The sequence below is a fragment of the Mobula birostris genome, chromosome 2, assembly GCF_030028105.1.
Source record: "Mobula birostris isolate sMobBir1 chromosome 2, sMobBir1.hap1, whole genome shotgun sequence".
NCBI classification, from domain to species: domain Eukaryota; kingdom Metazoa; phylum Chordata; class Chondrichthyes; order Myliobatiformes; family Myliobatidae; genus Mobula; species Mobula birostris.
This window is the reverse complement of record NC_092371.1, coordinates 190,532,655-190,548,340: the sequence shown is the minus strand read 5'-3', so window position 1 is coordinate 190,548,340 and position 15,686 is coordinate 190,532,655. Positions and strand designations below refer to the sequence as shown.

At 40.2% G+C, this 15,686-nt stretch overlaps 1 protein-coding gene across 1 annotated transcript in view; it reads right to left on the bottom strand.

Annotated features, from left to right (window-relative positions):
* Positions 1-3,064: 3,064 nt before the first annotated feature.
* Positions 3,065-15,686, bottom strand: part of LOC140193980 (V-type proton ATPase subunit C 1-B-like) — a 72,455-nt gene continuing 59,833 nt past the window's right edge. The window contains exons 12-13 of the mRNA XM_072251229.1: positions 14,634-14,763; positions 3,065-3,609 (exon numbers count right to left, since the gene is read on the bottom strand). Of these exons, the coding sequence (XP_072107330.1) occupies positions 3,514-3,609; positions 14,634-14,763 (226 nt within the window). The 3' untranslated portion in view covers positions 3,065-3,513. The remainder of the gene's footprint in view (positions 3,610-14,633; positions 14,764-15,686) is intronic.

The window sequence follows — 15,686 nt, the reverse complement described above, 5'->3', positions numbered from 1 at the left end:
TATATAAAATTGAAGGCTATAGGTAGTATAAATGCATACAGGCTTTCCCCCTGATTGGGTGAGAGTAGAACCTGAGGTCATAGGATAAAGGTGAAAGGTGAAATATTTAAGGGTATCTTCTTTACTCAGAGGATGGTGTTAGTGTGGAACAACTGCCAGTGGAGGTGGTGGATCCGGTTTCAGCTGCAACAGTTAGAGAAGTTTTGTTAAGTACATGGATGGGAGTGGTGTGAAGAGCTGTGATCCAGGTGCGGGTTGATGGGACTGGGCAGAGTAACAGTTTGGCATGGTCCAGATGTGCCAAACGGCCTGTTTCCCTGCTGTAGTGCTCTATAAGTTAACAAATTTAAATTAACAATTATTTAGAGTTCTGCGAATGGTAACATCTTCCACTGTAAATGTGGTAAGGAACTGGAAAAAAAACTCATCAATTTTTTTTCCTGAGTTATTGCGAGGATGAGAGAAATACCCATTAGTATATACAGTAATTTGCCATCTTTTATTTTAAAATTTGGAGTAATATTTGCATATTTTTGCTTTAAAGTTGCGTAAAGAAGATCCTGTTATCCCAAGTGGCCCAAGTTTTCAAGAGTTATGAGTTATGAATCCACATTTAACTACTTTAAGGCTTTCAGCTCTGGAGGAAATTAATGTTGTATTGCATAGGCTCTTTCATCACCTTTTTAGTCCAAAGTATGTGTTTATAATTTCTTTATTCAATGGTTTTGCCAACCATCGTATTTGCATACAACTTCATATCATCAAATATCTCAACTTCTGTTAATTTTTCATGAAACCTTTTACAGTATGTTAAACACATCTCAGATTAGAAATCCAAAGAAATTTTGTTTTACAGTGTCATTGTGAGCCTGTTCAAGGTAAAGGACTTTATTCAATGTGTACCCAAGAAAAGCTACTCCTTTTCTGTATTCTTTGAAAATGCTTGGACTTCACATTAAAACTTATTTTTGATAAAATATATTTTGAGCTACTTATTAGAATTAACCTAAATTAGAATTATTGATGCTGAAAATATTTTTTTAAACTCACTGGTGAAATACAATTTCTGACCTAAATGTGACTTGTTTTCCCAGTCAATGGTGGGATTTTCCAGTTTCAGAGATTTCTATAATTCTATTCAGCATCCATACTTAAACTAATAAATTGGATGTCTGTAAGCGCTTGGATGTGGTGCAGAGCCCCAAGGATAGAAAACTATGCCTGCACCCAACAAGCTTGGCAACTGGCTTGACTTGGCATGCCATGTTACCTTCACATTGATAAACCACTTCAGATGAAAAAGAAAGGGCCACCAAAAGTTTTCCATATGTGCGTGTATGTGAAAACCTGAGCTGTAAATATCCTACTCCTTCAAAGTGTCTAACCTAACAGAGAGATTGCTATCCCCATGTGGATAATGAAATTGCAGCTGGTTGTGGTCACTTCTGATTCAAATATGTTTGTGTCATTCACAAGCATATAGTTTGCGTCATTCACAAGTAAATGGTGCTGCTATCAAATAGGGACAATTGAGTTGCATGTAAGTAGAGGCAAATCAGGACAGCAGGCCTGTCTGTATAATCAGAACTTCACATAGCTAGACAGCAGGCCAAATATCAAAGCATGAGCACATACCTAAATCTTTCTCATTTTAGTCGTCCACCCCATCTTCTACAAGTTTCCTCCTGGAGTGGAACTACAGAACAAACAGCAAGTTGTTTACCCTATTTCACTACCACTACCACTCCAGAGCCAAGGTCATGCAGGTTCTGTCATCAAACTGCACTTCACAGGTAATGGTTGTAAACTATTTAGAAACTGATCTCTAAATCATTATGAACTTGTTTGCTTAAGTATTAGCAGGCAATGGTCCTTTCCTTAACATCCGCAAAATTAAGGTCCTCTGCTAACCAGCTCCATTATATAACACCGGTTTCAACAATAGAGGTCCACTCGGTAACCCTGAAAAATACAGACCATTTCCACTTCCTGGAATCCAGCTCTCAATATATGTTGACAAGTTGCGTATAACGCTAAAATTGGGGGATTGGTGGACAGTGAAGAAGGCTACCAAAGCTTGCAGCAGAATCTGGATCAGATTGAAAAATAGCGATGGAATTTAATGCAGATAAGTATTACACTTCAGGAAGACAATCCAAGGTGGGACTGTGTAAGAATGGTAGGACACCGAAGAGTGTGGTAGAATAAAGGGATCTGTGGATACAGATTCATAATTCTTGAACGTTGTAAAGAGAGCTTTGAGCATATTGGGCTTCATAAATCAGAGTACTAAGTATACTGGGATATTATGTTGAAGTTGTATAAGACATTGGCGAGGCCAAATTTGGAGTACTGTGTGGTTCTGGTCAACTGCCTACAGGAAAGATAAGATTGAAAGGATACAGAGAAAGTTTATAAGGATGTTGCCAGGTCATATAGGGAAATGTTCAATAGGTTAGGACTTTATTTACTTAGGGTGTAGGAGAATGGGGGGGGGGGAGAGATTTGATAGAGGTATACAAAATAATGGGGTATAGATGAGGCTTTTTCTCCTGAGTAACAGTATGTCGTGGGCTGAAGGGCCTGTATCTGTGTCAGTAGTGCCCTATGACTTTGAAATTCACTACCATTTTTAATGTATCAGAACAGATTTCTTTATTGAGGTCAAGTGTTTGAAAATCAAGATCTCAAACCAAACACGTTGAAAAGCCTTGGCACGCTTGATAGCAATGTTTCAAGCCCTCCACTTTGCTACTATTTACAGTAGACTACACAAAGGTCTGGAGAGTTACCATCGTGATGCCATATACAGATAAGCAAGCCAGTGTTAGCATCTTTCCTGACAACAATTGGTTCTGGTGGCCACATACTTTGATGCCTCATAGCAGATTCCCAAATGAACAAGATCTTCTGAGCTCCATTACTTGGAGAGAGGAAAAAAAATCAAAAATGTCTGAAAGCTCTCCAGGTGAAATAGTAATTAGGATCATGATAGTGACCAAAAAGTGAAGCTACTTTGAAAGATTCAAAGAAAGACAACGGAAGTACCTTTTGAGATCACTGATCAACTCCAAGAAAGAGAGTTTATTCAAAGTAAAATAAAATTAGGACACAATTTAAAGTTTCTAATCAAAGATGACAAAATTAATGTGGATACAGCCAGTTACTAACATCAGTGAAAACATAATAATTGTTCCCAAATGATTGAAATTTTGAAGAAGTTGATTGAAATAAAACACAGTGTTTAATGGAATGAATGTAGTCTCCTCACCAAGATTTTATTGGCTACCAACCAAAGTTTTCTAATAGATTGTTGTACAGATTTTCAGTAAATATTTTCTACAAAAAAATTAACAAGCATTATGTTTTTATATTAGTTTTTCAGATAAACATTCTTTAAAAATTACCAAGGACCCACTTCCATATGTATGTTCACGAAAAAAAAATATATATATAACTCATTTGATACAGAAAACAAGCAACTTGCATTTTTTTCACATTGTAGCCAATGGTTTACTTAAAGTTAAACAAGTCAATGTCAATTTTGAAGTAGACATAGGCGTAGTAATCTTGTTGGCTGACATTCAGTCCAGGGATATCCATGTTGGCCTGTTGTAAAAATTAAATACCACTACATTAGAAACAATATTGCAAATTCGGTCCAGTACATCACTGGTAAAATCCTCCCAACCACTGAGCACTGAAACACTGTTGTAGGAAAACAGCATCCATCATCAGAAAGTGCCAGGACCCAGGCTCTTTTCTTGTTGCTGCCATCAGGTAGAAGCTACAGGAGCCTCAAGACTCGCACCACCAAGTTCAAGAACAATTACTACCCCTCAATCCTTGGGTTCTAGAACAAAGGGAGATAACTACACTCACTTGCCCATCCATTGAGATGTTCCCACAACCAACGTTCTCATTTTAAGGACTCTTTATCTCACTATCTTGTTCTCATTATTTATTGCCACTTATTTACATTTGCATTTGGATAGTTTGTTGTCTTCTGCATTCTGGTTGATTTTTCATTGATCCTGTTATCGTTAGTAGTCTATAGATTTGCTGAGTATGCCCACAGGAAAATGAAACTCAGGATTGTATATGGTGACATATGTGTACTTCGATAATAATAAAATTTACTTTGATTTATCAGTTTTACATATCACTTGATAGTTGCAAATGGTTGTTCTTTCATAACTGTTTAAGGCAGGGCTTCCTAAACTGGGGGTCCACCTTGCTTAGTGGCATTGGTCGATGGCATAAAAAGGTTGGGAACCCTTGATTTAGGGCATTCTTTCAGAGAGCAGCAGCCCATGTTCAATGAGAGGAGATTTGACAGAGGTGTACAAGAGGCATGGATTGAGTGAACAGACAGAGATGGCTAATACGAGGGAACATGATGTTAAGGTGATTGGAGGAAAGTATGGGGGGTGTGTCAGAAGTCAGAGGCAAGTTTTCTTTTAAATAGTGGGGGCTGTGTGGAATGTGCTGTCAAGGGTGATGGTAGAAGCAAATACACTAGGGACTTTTGAGAGACTTAGATGGGTACATGGGTGATAGAAATTTGAGGGCAATGTGGGAGGGAAGGGTTAGTTCTGTCTTAGAGTAGGTTAAAAAGTAGGTACAGCGTCATGGGTCAAAGGACTGTCCTGTAATCTTATATGTTCTATGAAACATTGACTTCTTTCCACTGATGCCTGTTTCTATCATTTTTTGGTATCGATATTTTTCATCATATCTGGGAAAATGAAAATGAGTTAGTTTCAAGTGGATAAGATGGGGAGTGTTAAATAAGACAACAGAAATATATTTGATAGGATTGGCTTGGTGATCTATTGAAGAAGCCATCTGATTGATAGCAAACAATGAGAAGTTGTGAAAAGCAGGTCAAGAGTATAGGAAATGCCTGGAGAAAAGGTATGGCCCAACTCACATGCCCAAATTTTGTCAGCCTTTGCCCTTGAAAGCTGAATGCATGGCAGAAAACACGGGAGTGGAGGCAGAGATGTGACCAGGACTTTAGGCACATATGCAGAGAGCATTACCAGGAATAGATCAAGTGTGTGGATGGGGCACAATGGGAAAGAGACAAGGTTTGCAGATGGGGCACTGGGGGAATGGGGCTGAATTGTAAATTGGGGGCAAGGTTATGGTTGGGACTGTGGACAAGGGCACGGGGACAAATTTGCCAATGGAGTACAAGCAGGAATGTAGGAAATAGTGCAGCGGCGGGGGAAGGGGACTAAGTGTGTGGACTGACCACCAAGTGGAACAAGATTAGATGTGCAGCTGGGCCTGAAATGTAGTTGATATCTGTATGTATGCCCAGAGAAAGTGGAAGCAAGGACTGAAAGGAGGGTGTGTTGGAAAGTCAGGAAGAGATCAGTGGAGGGATAGGTAGAGGAACTCCTGAATGAAGAGATTCGGGTACATACAGTATTGCCAGTGTGAGGGGTCAAGAGAAAATGGTTGAGAGGGGTGAGAGGAAAGGAGAGACATAGTGGACAAGATCAACAAGCCTACATACATTTGTGCTATTCTGTCTTTAAAGTGAGGTAGTGTTTATGGGCTCATTGTCCATTCAGAAATCTGATGGCGGAGGGGAAGGAGCTGTTTCTGAAATGTTGAGTGTGTGTCTTCAGGCTCCTGTACCACCTGCTTGATGGTAGCAATGAGAAGAGGTTATGCCCTGGATGATGGGGGTCCTTAATGATATATAAAAAGAAGGAAATTGCCTTTTAAACTCACAAGAGAGCAAAGACCATCAACTTTTTTTGCTGTTGATGTTTCTGTAGCAGGCAATTTCTTTTTTACAAGGTCGAGCTGCTAGCTCGACGCTCAACCCAGCACAGATGGAAAGCGTGCCAGGGGAGCCAGCTGGATTCGAACTTGGGAGCCTTCGCTCCAAAGTCTGGCGCTGATGCCACTAAGCCACCAGCCGACCTTAATGATGTATGCTGCCTTTTTTTAGGCATCACCTTTTGAAGGTGACCTTGTTGCTGGGGGGAATAGTGTGCAAGATGGAATTGGCTGACTTTCCATAGCTTTGACCATGATGCAACCGGTTAGAGTGCTCTCCATCATACACCCATAGAAATTTGCGAGAGTCTTTGGTAACATACCAAGTATCCTCAACTCCTAATGAAATATAGTTGCTATCATGCCTTCTTTGTAGTTGCATCAATATGTTGGGCTGTTGACACCCAGGAACTTGAAACTGCTCATCCTTTCCACTGCTGATCCCTCGATGAGGACTGGTATGTGTTTCCTTGACTTCCCCTTCCTGAAGTTCACAATCAGTTCCTTACTCTTACTGCCACTGAGTGCAACACCATCTTAACCATCTGAAATTCTGCCAACAATAGTTATATCATCAGCAGATTTATAGATGGTGACTGACTTGTGCCTAGCCCAGTCATGGGTAGAGAGAGTAGAACAGTGGGATAAGTACGCATCCTGAATGTGGGCCAGTGTTGATTGTCAGCGAGTAGGGTCTGTCCCCTAGACATGTAGCTTATATCGAAAATCTATCAAGTAAATCCTTTAGTGTAACAGTTATAAATACTATCAGATCTATGGTTACTCCAGTTGGCACAACTATTTCTAGGCCTAATTAGTCACCAGGGAAAAAAAACAGCCAAACAAAGTTGCCTCAACCATTGGCTAAATTATTGGAATCATCTAAAGATCTGAAATAAGACGAAGTTTTAAAAATTGATCACAATTCTTACTAATGCTTCATCTGTTACATGTTTCCAGAACTTTCCATTTTTACTTCTAGCCATTTAAGGATTGTAAAAGGAAATGTCATGGACTTTCAATGTCTAAATGTAGTGAAGTTATTTAAAAATATTGGTTGAATAATCAGAACAGTAAGAAAGAATCTATAGAACTTTATGACGAAGCTTTATAAACATTCTCAAATTAATGTTTAATTTTGCCAGAATGTGAATTCAACTTTGCTTCATGAAAATGGTTAAGTTCACAGTATGTGCACACCATGCATAATGCAAAACTCTGTGTAGTGCTCAAGATTTCAAGTATATGTGGAATCTCTTGTGTTTAAAGTGTTTGTGCTTGTCTCTTTATAAACGAAAATGCAATGGCGGATACTCAGCAATGTTCGAATTGGATGACAGAACCAAGTTAAAAGGGCAAGGAGCCTACTTCTGATGCTATTTTTTTGTTTGTCTGTGCATGGAGAATCTCTGCAACCTGCCTTGTATATATTAGTGCACTGTGCCGTGTAAAATGTTACATTGTCATTTTTGCAGTTTGTAGGAAGAAAGATATATAAAAGTGAGAGCACTGCAATGATTCTGTCTTTGACTCTTATGGCTGCAGAAGTTGACAGATTTCCATCACAACTATTTTTCTGAAAGGAGAATGTTTCATGTTTCCTGAATGAACTAACATTATATGATGTTGTGGATTCTGAATATAAAAATGATTATAATGAAGAAAATAACAACAGGAATTCTGCAGATGCTGGAAATTCAAGCAACACACATCAAAGTTGCTGGTGAACGCAGCAGGCCAGGCAGCATCTCTAGGAAGAGGTACAATCGACGTTTCAGGCCGAGACCCTTCGTCAGGACTAACTGAAGGAAGAGTGAGTAAGAGATTTGAAAGTTGGAGGGGGAGGGGGAGATCCAAAATGATAGGAGAAGACAGGAGGGGGAGGGATGGAGTCAAGAGCTGGACAGGTGATAGGCAAAAGAGATACGAGAGGATCATGGGACAGGAGGTCCGGGAAGAAAGACAGTGGCGGGGGGGACCCAGAGGATGGGCAAGGGGTATACTCAGAGGGACAGAGGGAGAAAAAGGAGAGTGAGAGAAAGAATGTGTGTATAAAAATAAATAACAGATGGGGTATGAGGGGGAGGTGGGGCATTAGCGGAAGTTAGAGAAGTCGATGTTCATGCCGTCAGGTTGGAGGCTACCCAGACGGAATATAAGGTGTTGTTCCTCCAACCTGAGTGTGGCTTCATCTTTACAGTAGAGGAGGCAGTGGATAGACATGTCAGAATGGGAATGGGATGTGGAATTAAAATGTGTGGCCACTGGGAGATCCTGCTTTCTCTGGCGGACAGAGCGTAGGTGTTCAGCAAAGCGGTCTCCCAGTCTGCGTCAGGTCTCGCCAATATATAAAAGGCCACATCGGGAGCACCGGACGCAGTATATCACCCCAGCCGACTCACAGGTGAAGTGTTGCCTCGCCTGGAAGGACTGTCTGGGGCCCTGAATGGTGGTAAGGGAGGAAGTGTAGTTCGACTGTACCTCTTCCTAGAGATGCTGCCTGGCCTGCTGCATTCACCAGCAACTTTGATGTGTGTTGTATAATGAAGAAAATAATAGTTCTAATGACTTTAAAAAACTTGAAAGCCAAGTAGATTTCATCCCAGGCTTTTAGAAGAAACTTGTGAAAACATTGCCAAGGAGCATAAGTTTCACCTGATAATATTATGTCACTTTGCTTATTAAGTAAAGCAGGAAAATTACAAGCAAGTTATTTTGAAATCTGTGATCTGGGATTAGATGGTCAATAGCTAAGGATTGCTTGGAATTTTTACATGATCAAAGCAATACTGCATGATTTATAAATGAATAATTTTGAAGAGGTGAGTAAATTAGACAAAGAAATGACTCTAAAGATTATGAACATTGACTTCTAAAAAGCACACAGGAATAAGTCTGTTAGATAAAGCTGATGTCTGTATGTTAAAGGCAAATTACTAACATTGTTAAGCAGAATAAAAGTATTCAGCTTTATTTACAATTGATTTAGATGATGGAATAGAAAGCTATGCACCTCAAGTTAGCCAATAACATGAGGCTGGGTGCCCATTAAAAGCTGTGCGGATGGAAGCATTAAATTACAAATGAGACATTAATTGATTAAGAAAACAAGTAAAATTGGGCAAATTAATTTCAATGCAGGCAAACATTATCATGTGGTTTAACACTAAAAACGAATAGGCAACATTTTTGAAAGGCTGAAGTGCTAGAAACACTGAGGTCTGAAAAGACTATGGCTGGGAGGTATCCATGGATGGAGATAATCAAAATATTACAGAGCACAGAAAATATCTTAAAATGGTCATGGATTGATGGCTTTTTAATCTAGAGGGCTGAAGCACAAGTTTCTACAACTAGATAACTAGATAACGGTACAGTACAACATTGGAGCAGACCCTTCAGCCTACAGTGTCTGTACTAACCATGATGCCAATTTTAATTACCGGGGTGATTGATAGCCTAAGGTAGGAGGAGTCAATTTTAGAAAACCTGACACATTTATTTTTCAACATAGTCCCCTCCTACATTTACACACTTAGTCGTGGAGCATACGGATCTTGGACCTCCAGAAAGTGTCCACAGCGGGGGTGATTGATAAGTTAGTGGCCTAAGGTAGAAGGAGATGAGTTATACAGCTCTCGTTACATGCACATACAGTTCAACTCTGAGTGATTATCCAGAAAGTTTGAAGTTAATAACTCATCTCCTTCTACCTTAGGCCACGAACTTATCAATCACTCCTGATAAGTTATTAACCTCCAACTTTCTGCATAATCACTCAAAGAGTTGAACTGCATGTGCACGTAACAAGAGCTGTATAACTCATCGCCTTCTATCTTAGGCCACACACTTATCAATCACCCCTACTGTGGGCACTTCTTGAAGGTCCAAGCTCCAGATGCTCCACGACCGCTGGGCCAAGTGTGTAAATATAGGAGGGGACTATGTTGAAAAATAAATGTGCTAGGTTTTCTAAAATTGACTCCTTCTACCTTAGGCCACAAACTTATCAATCACCCCTCATAATTCCATCTGCCTGCACATAGTCCATGCACCTCCATTCCTTGCTTGTTCATGTGCCTTTCTAAATCGCTCTTTAGTGCTACTGCTTCCACCTCTTCCATAGGCAGTGTGTGTTCTAAGCTACCACTTTTTTTTAAACTCCTTACAAATCTGTCAAGTTTTCCCACCTCTCAACTTGGATCATAAGTCACAGAACCAGAATTGAGCCATTCAGCGCATCAAGTCTGCTCCACTGTTGCATCATGGTTGATCCCAGATCCCACTTAACTGCATACTCCTGCATTCTCACCATATCCTTTGATGCCCTGACCAATCAGGAAACGATCAACTTCCGCCTTAAATACACCTATGGATTTGGCCTCCACCGCCGTCTGTGGCAGAGAATTCCACAGATGTACTACTCTCTAGCTAAAAAAAAAAATTCTTACCTCTGTTCTAAAGGGTCACCCCTCAATTTTGAGGCAGTGCCCTTTAGTTCTGGATATCCCCACCATAGGAAACATTCTCTCCACATCCACCCTATCTAAGTCCTTTTAACATTTGGTAGGTTTCAGTGAGATTGGCCTGCATTCTTTTAAATTCCAGTGTTGAGTAGACCCAAAGCTGCCAAACGCTCCTCATATTCCTTCATTCCCGGAATCATCCTCGCGAACCTCCTCTGGATTCTCTCCAAATGACAACACATCCTTTCTGAGATATAGGGCCCTAAACTGTTGACAATACTCTTAAACGCGGCCTGATTAGTGTCTTATATAGGGTCAGCATTATCTCTCGGTTTTATTCTGTTCCCCTTGAAGTGAATGCCAGCATTGCATTTTCCTTCTTTACCACAGTCTCAACCTGTAAATTAACCTTCTGGGAGCCTTGCACAAGGATTCCCAAGTCCCTCTGCACCTCTGATGTTTGAACCTTCTCCCCATTTAGATAATAGTCCGCATTTTCCTTTTACCAAAATCTATTATCATACATTTCCCAACATTGTATTCCATCTACCACTTTTTTGCCCGTTCTCTCAATCTGTCTAAGTCCTACAGCAATTGCATTATTCCTCAGCACTACCTACCCCTCCACCTATCTTCATTTCATCCGCAAACTTTGCCACAAAGCCATCAAGTCCATTGCCTAAATCATTGCCAAACAATGTGAAAAGCAGCAGTCACAATACTGAAACCATAGAAACTACAGCACAGAAACAGGCCTTTTGGCCCTTCTTGGCTGTGCCGAACCATTTTCTGCCTAGTCCCACTGACCTGCACAAGGACCATATCCCTCCATACACCTCCCATCCATGTATCTGTCCAATTTATTCTTAAATGTCAAAAAAGAACCCGCATTTACCACCTCGTCTGGCAGCTCATTCCATACTCCCATCACTCTCTGTGTGAAGAAGCCCCCCCCCAATGTTCCCTTTAAACTTTTCCCCCCTCACCCTTAACCCATGTCCTCTGGTTTTTTTCTCCCCTTGCCTCAGTGGAAGAAGCCTGTTTGCATTCACTATATCTATACCCATCATAATTTTATATACCTCTATCAAATCTCCCCTCATTCTTCTACGCTCCAGGGAATAAAGTCCTAACCTATTCAACCTTTCTCTGTAACTGAGTTTCTCAAGTCCTGGCTTCTCTGCACTCTTTCAACCTTATTTATATCCTTCCTGTAATTTGTTGACCAAAACTGAACACAATACTCCAGATTCGGCCTCACCAATGCCTTATACCACCTCATCATAACATTCCAGCTCTTATACTCAATACTTTGATTAATAAAGGCCAATGTACCAAAAGCTCTCTTTACGACCTTATCTACCTGTCACGCTACTTTTAGGGAATTTTGTATCTGTATTCCCAGATCCCTCTGTTCCACTGCACTCCTTAGTGCCTTACCATTAACCCTGTATGTTCTACCTTGGTTTGTCCTTCCAACGTACAATACCTCACACTTGTCTGTATTAAACCCCATCTGCCATTTTTCAGCCCATTTTTCCAGCTGGTCCAAGTCCCTCTGCAGCCTCTGAAAACCTTCCTCACTGTCTACTACACCTCCAATCTTTGTATCATCAGCAAATTTGCTGATCCAATTTACCACATTATCATCCAGATCATTGACATAGATGACAAATAACAATGGACCCAGCACTGATCCCTGTGGCACACCCCTAGTCACAGGCCTCCACTCGGAGAAGCAATTCTCTACTACCACTCTTTGGCTTCTTCCATCGAGCCAATGTCTAATCCAATTTACCACCTCTCCATGTATACCTAGTGACTGAATTTTCCTAACTAACCTTCCATGCGGGACCTTGTCAAACCCCCTGACCTCTGAGGAACACCAAAAGTCACCAGTCAACCTCATTAGTCAACTTAAATCTGCATCCTCTAGTATTTGACATTTCCACCCTAAGAAAAAGACTGCCTATCTACCCCATTTATGCCTCTTGTAATTATATATGCCTTTACCAGTCATCACTCAGTTTCTGATATTCCAGAGAAAACAGTACAAGTTTGTTCAGGCTATCCTTATACCTAATATACTCAAATCCAAGGCAACATTCTAGTGAACCTCTTTTGCACCCTCTCCAAAGACTCTACATCTTTCCAGTAATGCAGCCACCAGAAATGCATGTAAACATGGCAAAATCAAAGTTTTATACATTAGCAAAATGACTTGCCACATTTTATATTCATTGACATGACTGATAAATTACAATCTCCACGATCTCAATTAGCACAGGTGCACCACAAGGCTGTGTGCTTGCCCCCCTGCCCTACTCGCTTTATACTTGTGACTGTGAGCTCCAATGCCATATTTAAGTTTGATGACACTGTCATCAGTGGTGACAAATGAGCATTTAGGAGGGAGATTGAAAATCTGGCTAAGTGCTGTCACATCAACCATCTTTCACTCAATGTTAGCAAGTCCAAGGAGCTGATTTCAGGAGGAGGAAACTGGAGTTCATCGAGATCAGAGGTAGAGAGGGTCAGCAACTTTAAATTCCTCAGTTTTATCATTACAGAGGACCTGTCCTGGGCCAGCACGTATGTTGAATTACAAAGAGAGCATAGCAGTGCCTCTACATAGAAGTTTGCGAAGATTCGGCATGACATCTGAAATTTTGACAAACTTTTGTAGATATGTGATGGAGTGGTTGCACCATGCTTGATACGGAAACACCAATGCCCTTGAAGGGAAAATCCTACAAGAAGTAGTGGATGCGGCCCAGTTCATTGCAGGTTAAATCCTCCCCACTATTGAGCACATCTCCATGGAGTGCTGTCACAGGAAAGTAGCATCCACTGTCAAGGACTCTCACTATCCAGGTCATGCTGCCTTCTTGCTGCTGCCATCAGAAAGAAGGTACTGGAGCCTTAGGACCCTCACCACCAGGTTCAGGAACAGTTATTACCCCTCAACCATCAGGGTTTTGAACCAGAGGGAATAACTTCATTTGTTCCATCACTGAACTGTGCCCACAACATATGGACTCACTTTCAAGGACTCTTCATCTCATGTTCGCAATATTTATTGATTTTTGTTTGTTTGTTTATTTATTTATTTTTCTTTCATATTTGCAGAGTTTGTTGTTTGTCTTGATGGGTGTGGTCTTTAATTGATTCTATTATGTTTCTTGGATTTATTGAGCATGCCCACAAGAAAACAAATCTTAGGGTTGTATATGGTGACATATATGTACTTCAGTAATAAACTTACTTTGAACTTTGATAAAGTTAAGTATGTCCTATGCCTTCTTAGCCACCCTATCTGCTCATGTTGCCACTTTCAGGGAGCTATGGACTTGCACCCTAAGACTCCTCTACATCAATACTGCTAAGGGTTCTACTATTTACACTACACCCGGAATAATGTGAACAGCTCTGGGCATCCCACTTTGGCCTCCAACGAAGTGCTGCATAGACCACAGTACTATCTTGATTCCAAGGATGAAGTTATGATGAGAAGTTGCAAAAACTAGAATTGTGTTCCTTAGAATTCAGAAGGTTAAGTGATGGTGACTGAAGTTGTTGAGACATTAAAATGAATGGGAGTGGGGACAGGGGTGGGGTATTTGAATAGATGGTGAGATACTTCTGCCAGACCTAGTCTAAACCTAGATCTTGGTCTCCGAGGAGTGAAGGTAGACATGAAGAGGCTGGCACGAACTTGGAATTCTTGTATGAAAGATAATTAATTTGAGACCGATTTGTTTTAAATCGGAGATTGATATACTTTTGCTCATAGTAGCAGAAAATGAAAAGTGCTTATTAGTACCACCTCTCACACCAAGCTTTAAGACTTTGCCTCACAGCAGTTATTTAAACTTATTGCCAACAAATTGCACTTCATCAAAGGAATCTGGAAATTCAACTTGTGTGAATTTCTCAACAGGGTAGCTTGAGGACTCTAAAGCATAGTTAACTTGAAAATGTCATGTAACTGACCAGAGAAAGAAGTTACAGAACACAACTGTTGTGGTTTAATAGTCATTGCACGGAGAAGATTTTAGAAGTGCTGTCATCAACCTTTAGTGCAGAACTATTTGAGTCAACAAAGTGCACTCAGAGTTAGTGCAAGCACTCAAGCAAGGGGAATGATGTCATAGAGCCTGTTGTTCCGTTACTCATGGAAGAGAGGTGAAGAGAAATGCTGGATCTCTGTCTGGTTTCCCTCAGATCAATGAATCTGGAGTGGTGCTGAGAAGGGGGTTGAGAAAAAACAGAATAGCTGTTCAGTTCAGCCTGCAGGCAAGCATCAAGTTCACTCATCAATCAAGATGGCTTATTGTTTATTATGAGCTCATTGTTGCGCATACTTACATCAACAGTGCTTGCAGCAGCAACTTCATCCAGATGTTTAAAAAGTGCATTGAGCACATCTCTTAGTCTTTTCATGGTCTTTTTATTTGGCTGAAGAAGCATAGCCTGAAAATTGACTGGAAGCCCATACCTGAAAAATTCAATTTGTGTACAGAATGATACAATCTATTAAACATAGAAGTTGAAAAATTTGCATATTTTCATAAAGTAAACTTGAATAATATCACATCAAATTAAACACAGATGTGGTACCAGCTCCAAAGTAATCCCATTCATTTATATTTTAAATAATGCAAAACTACAACAATGAATTAATTTTTCTCATTTAACCAACTATGTTTATTCACTTCATTAGCCCCTCCACTTCTCTGCCTCTCCATTTCCTAAAACCTGATACACTTATAATTTTGTTAGTTCTGACAATAATTGAATTGGCCTGGTTTATTAATGTAAGTGCAAGCAAGTTCCCTTTGGGAGAGCTCTGCAATATAATTGCAAACTTTTTTTTAAATCAAAGTAATTCACTGCTGATCACAGATTCTGGACAATCAGATCTGCTTCTGTCTCTGTAGATGGTATCTAGCCTGCTGAGCATTTTCAGTGATTTCTATTTTTATTTCATTTCCAAAACCTACAGCATTTGGCTTTTGTTTATTATTGGCCATGAGCAAATAGGATGGAGGACTAAGTTATTAGAGAAAATGGTAGTGATACATAATATATTCATCAGTTTCTGGGAAGTGGAAGGGAACAATTTCAACCATCAAGCAAAGCCTGTCAGAGATGTTATCAAAAAAGATGATAACCAGAATTCAAACTCAGAAATAATGTAATAAATTTCTCAAAAAACAACAGTACCATCATCCAACCATGTCTACCTGCCAAGTGGTCAGTTGATGAGCCTACTGAACTCCCGATTGATTTTGACAGCTGACCCTATGGCACACTCTGTGCCCCTTGACTTTCAGCAAAACATGAATCAGACCCATGAAAGACTTCCTAGTCAGACCACAGTGGTAATATTCTTATCATTGAAGTCCAGATGATTTTTTG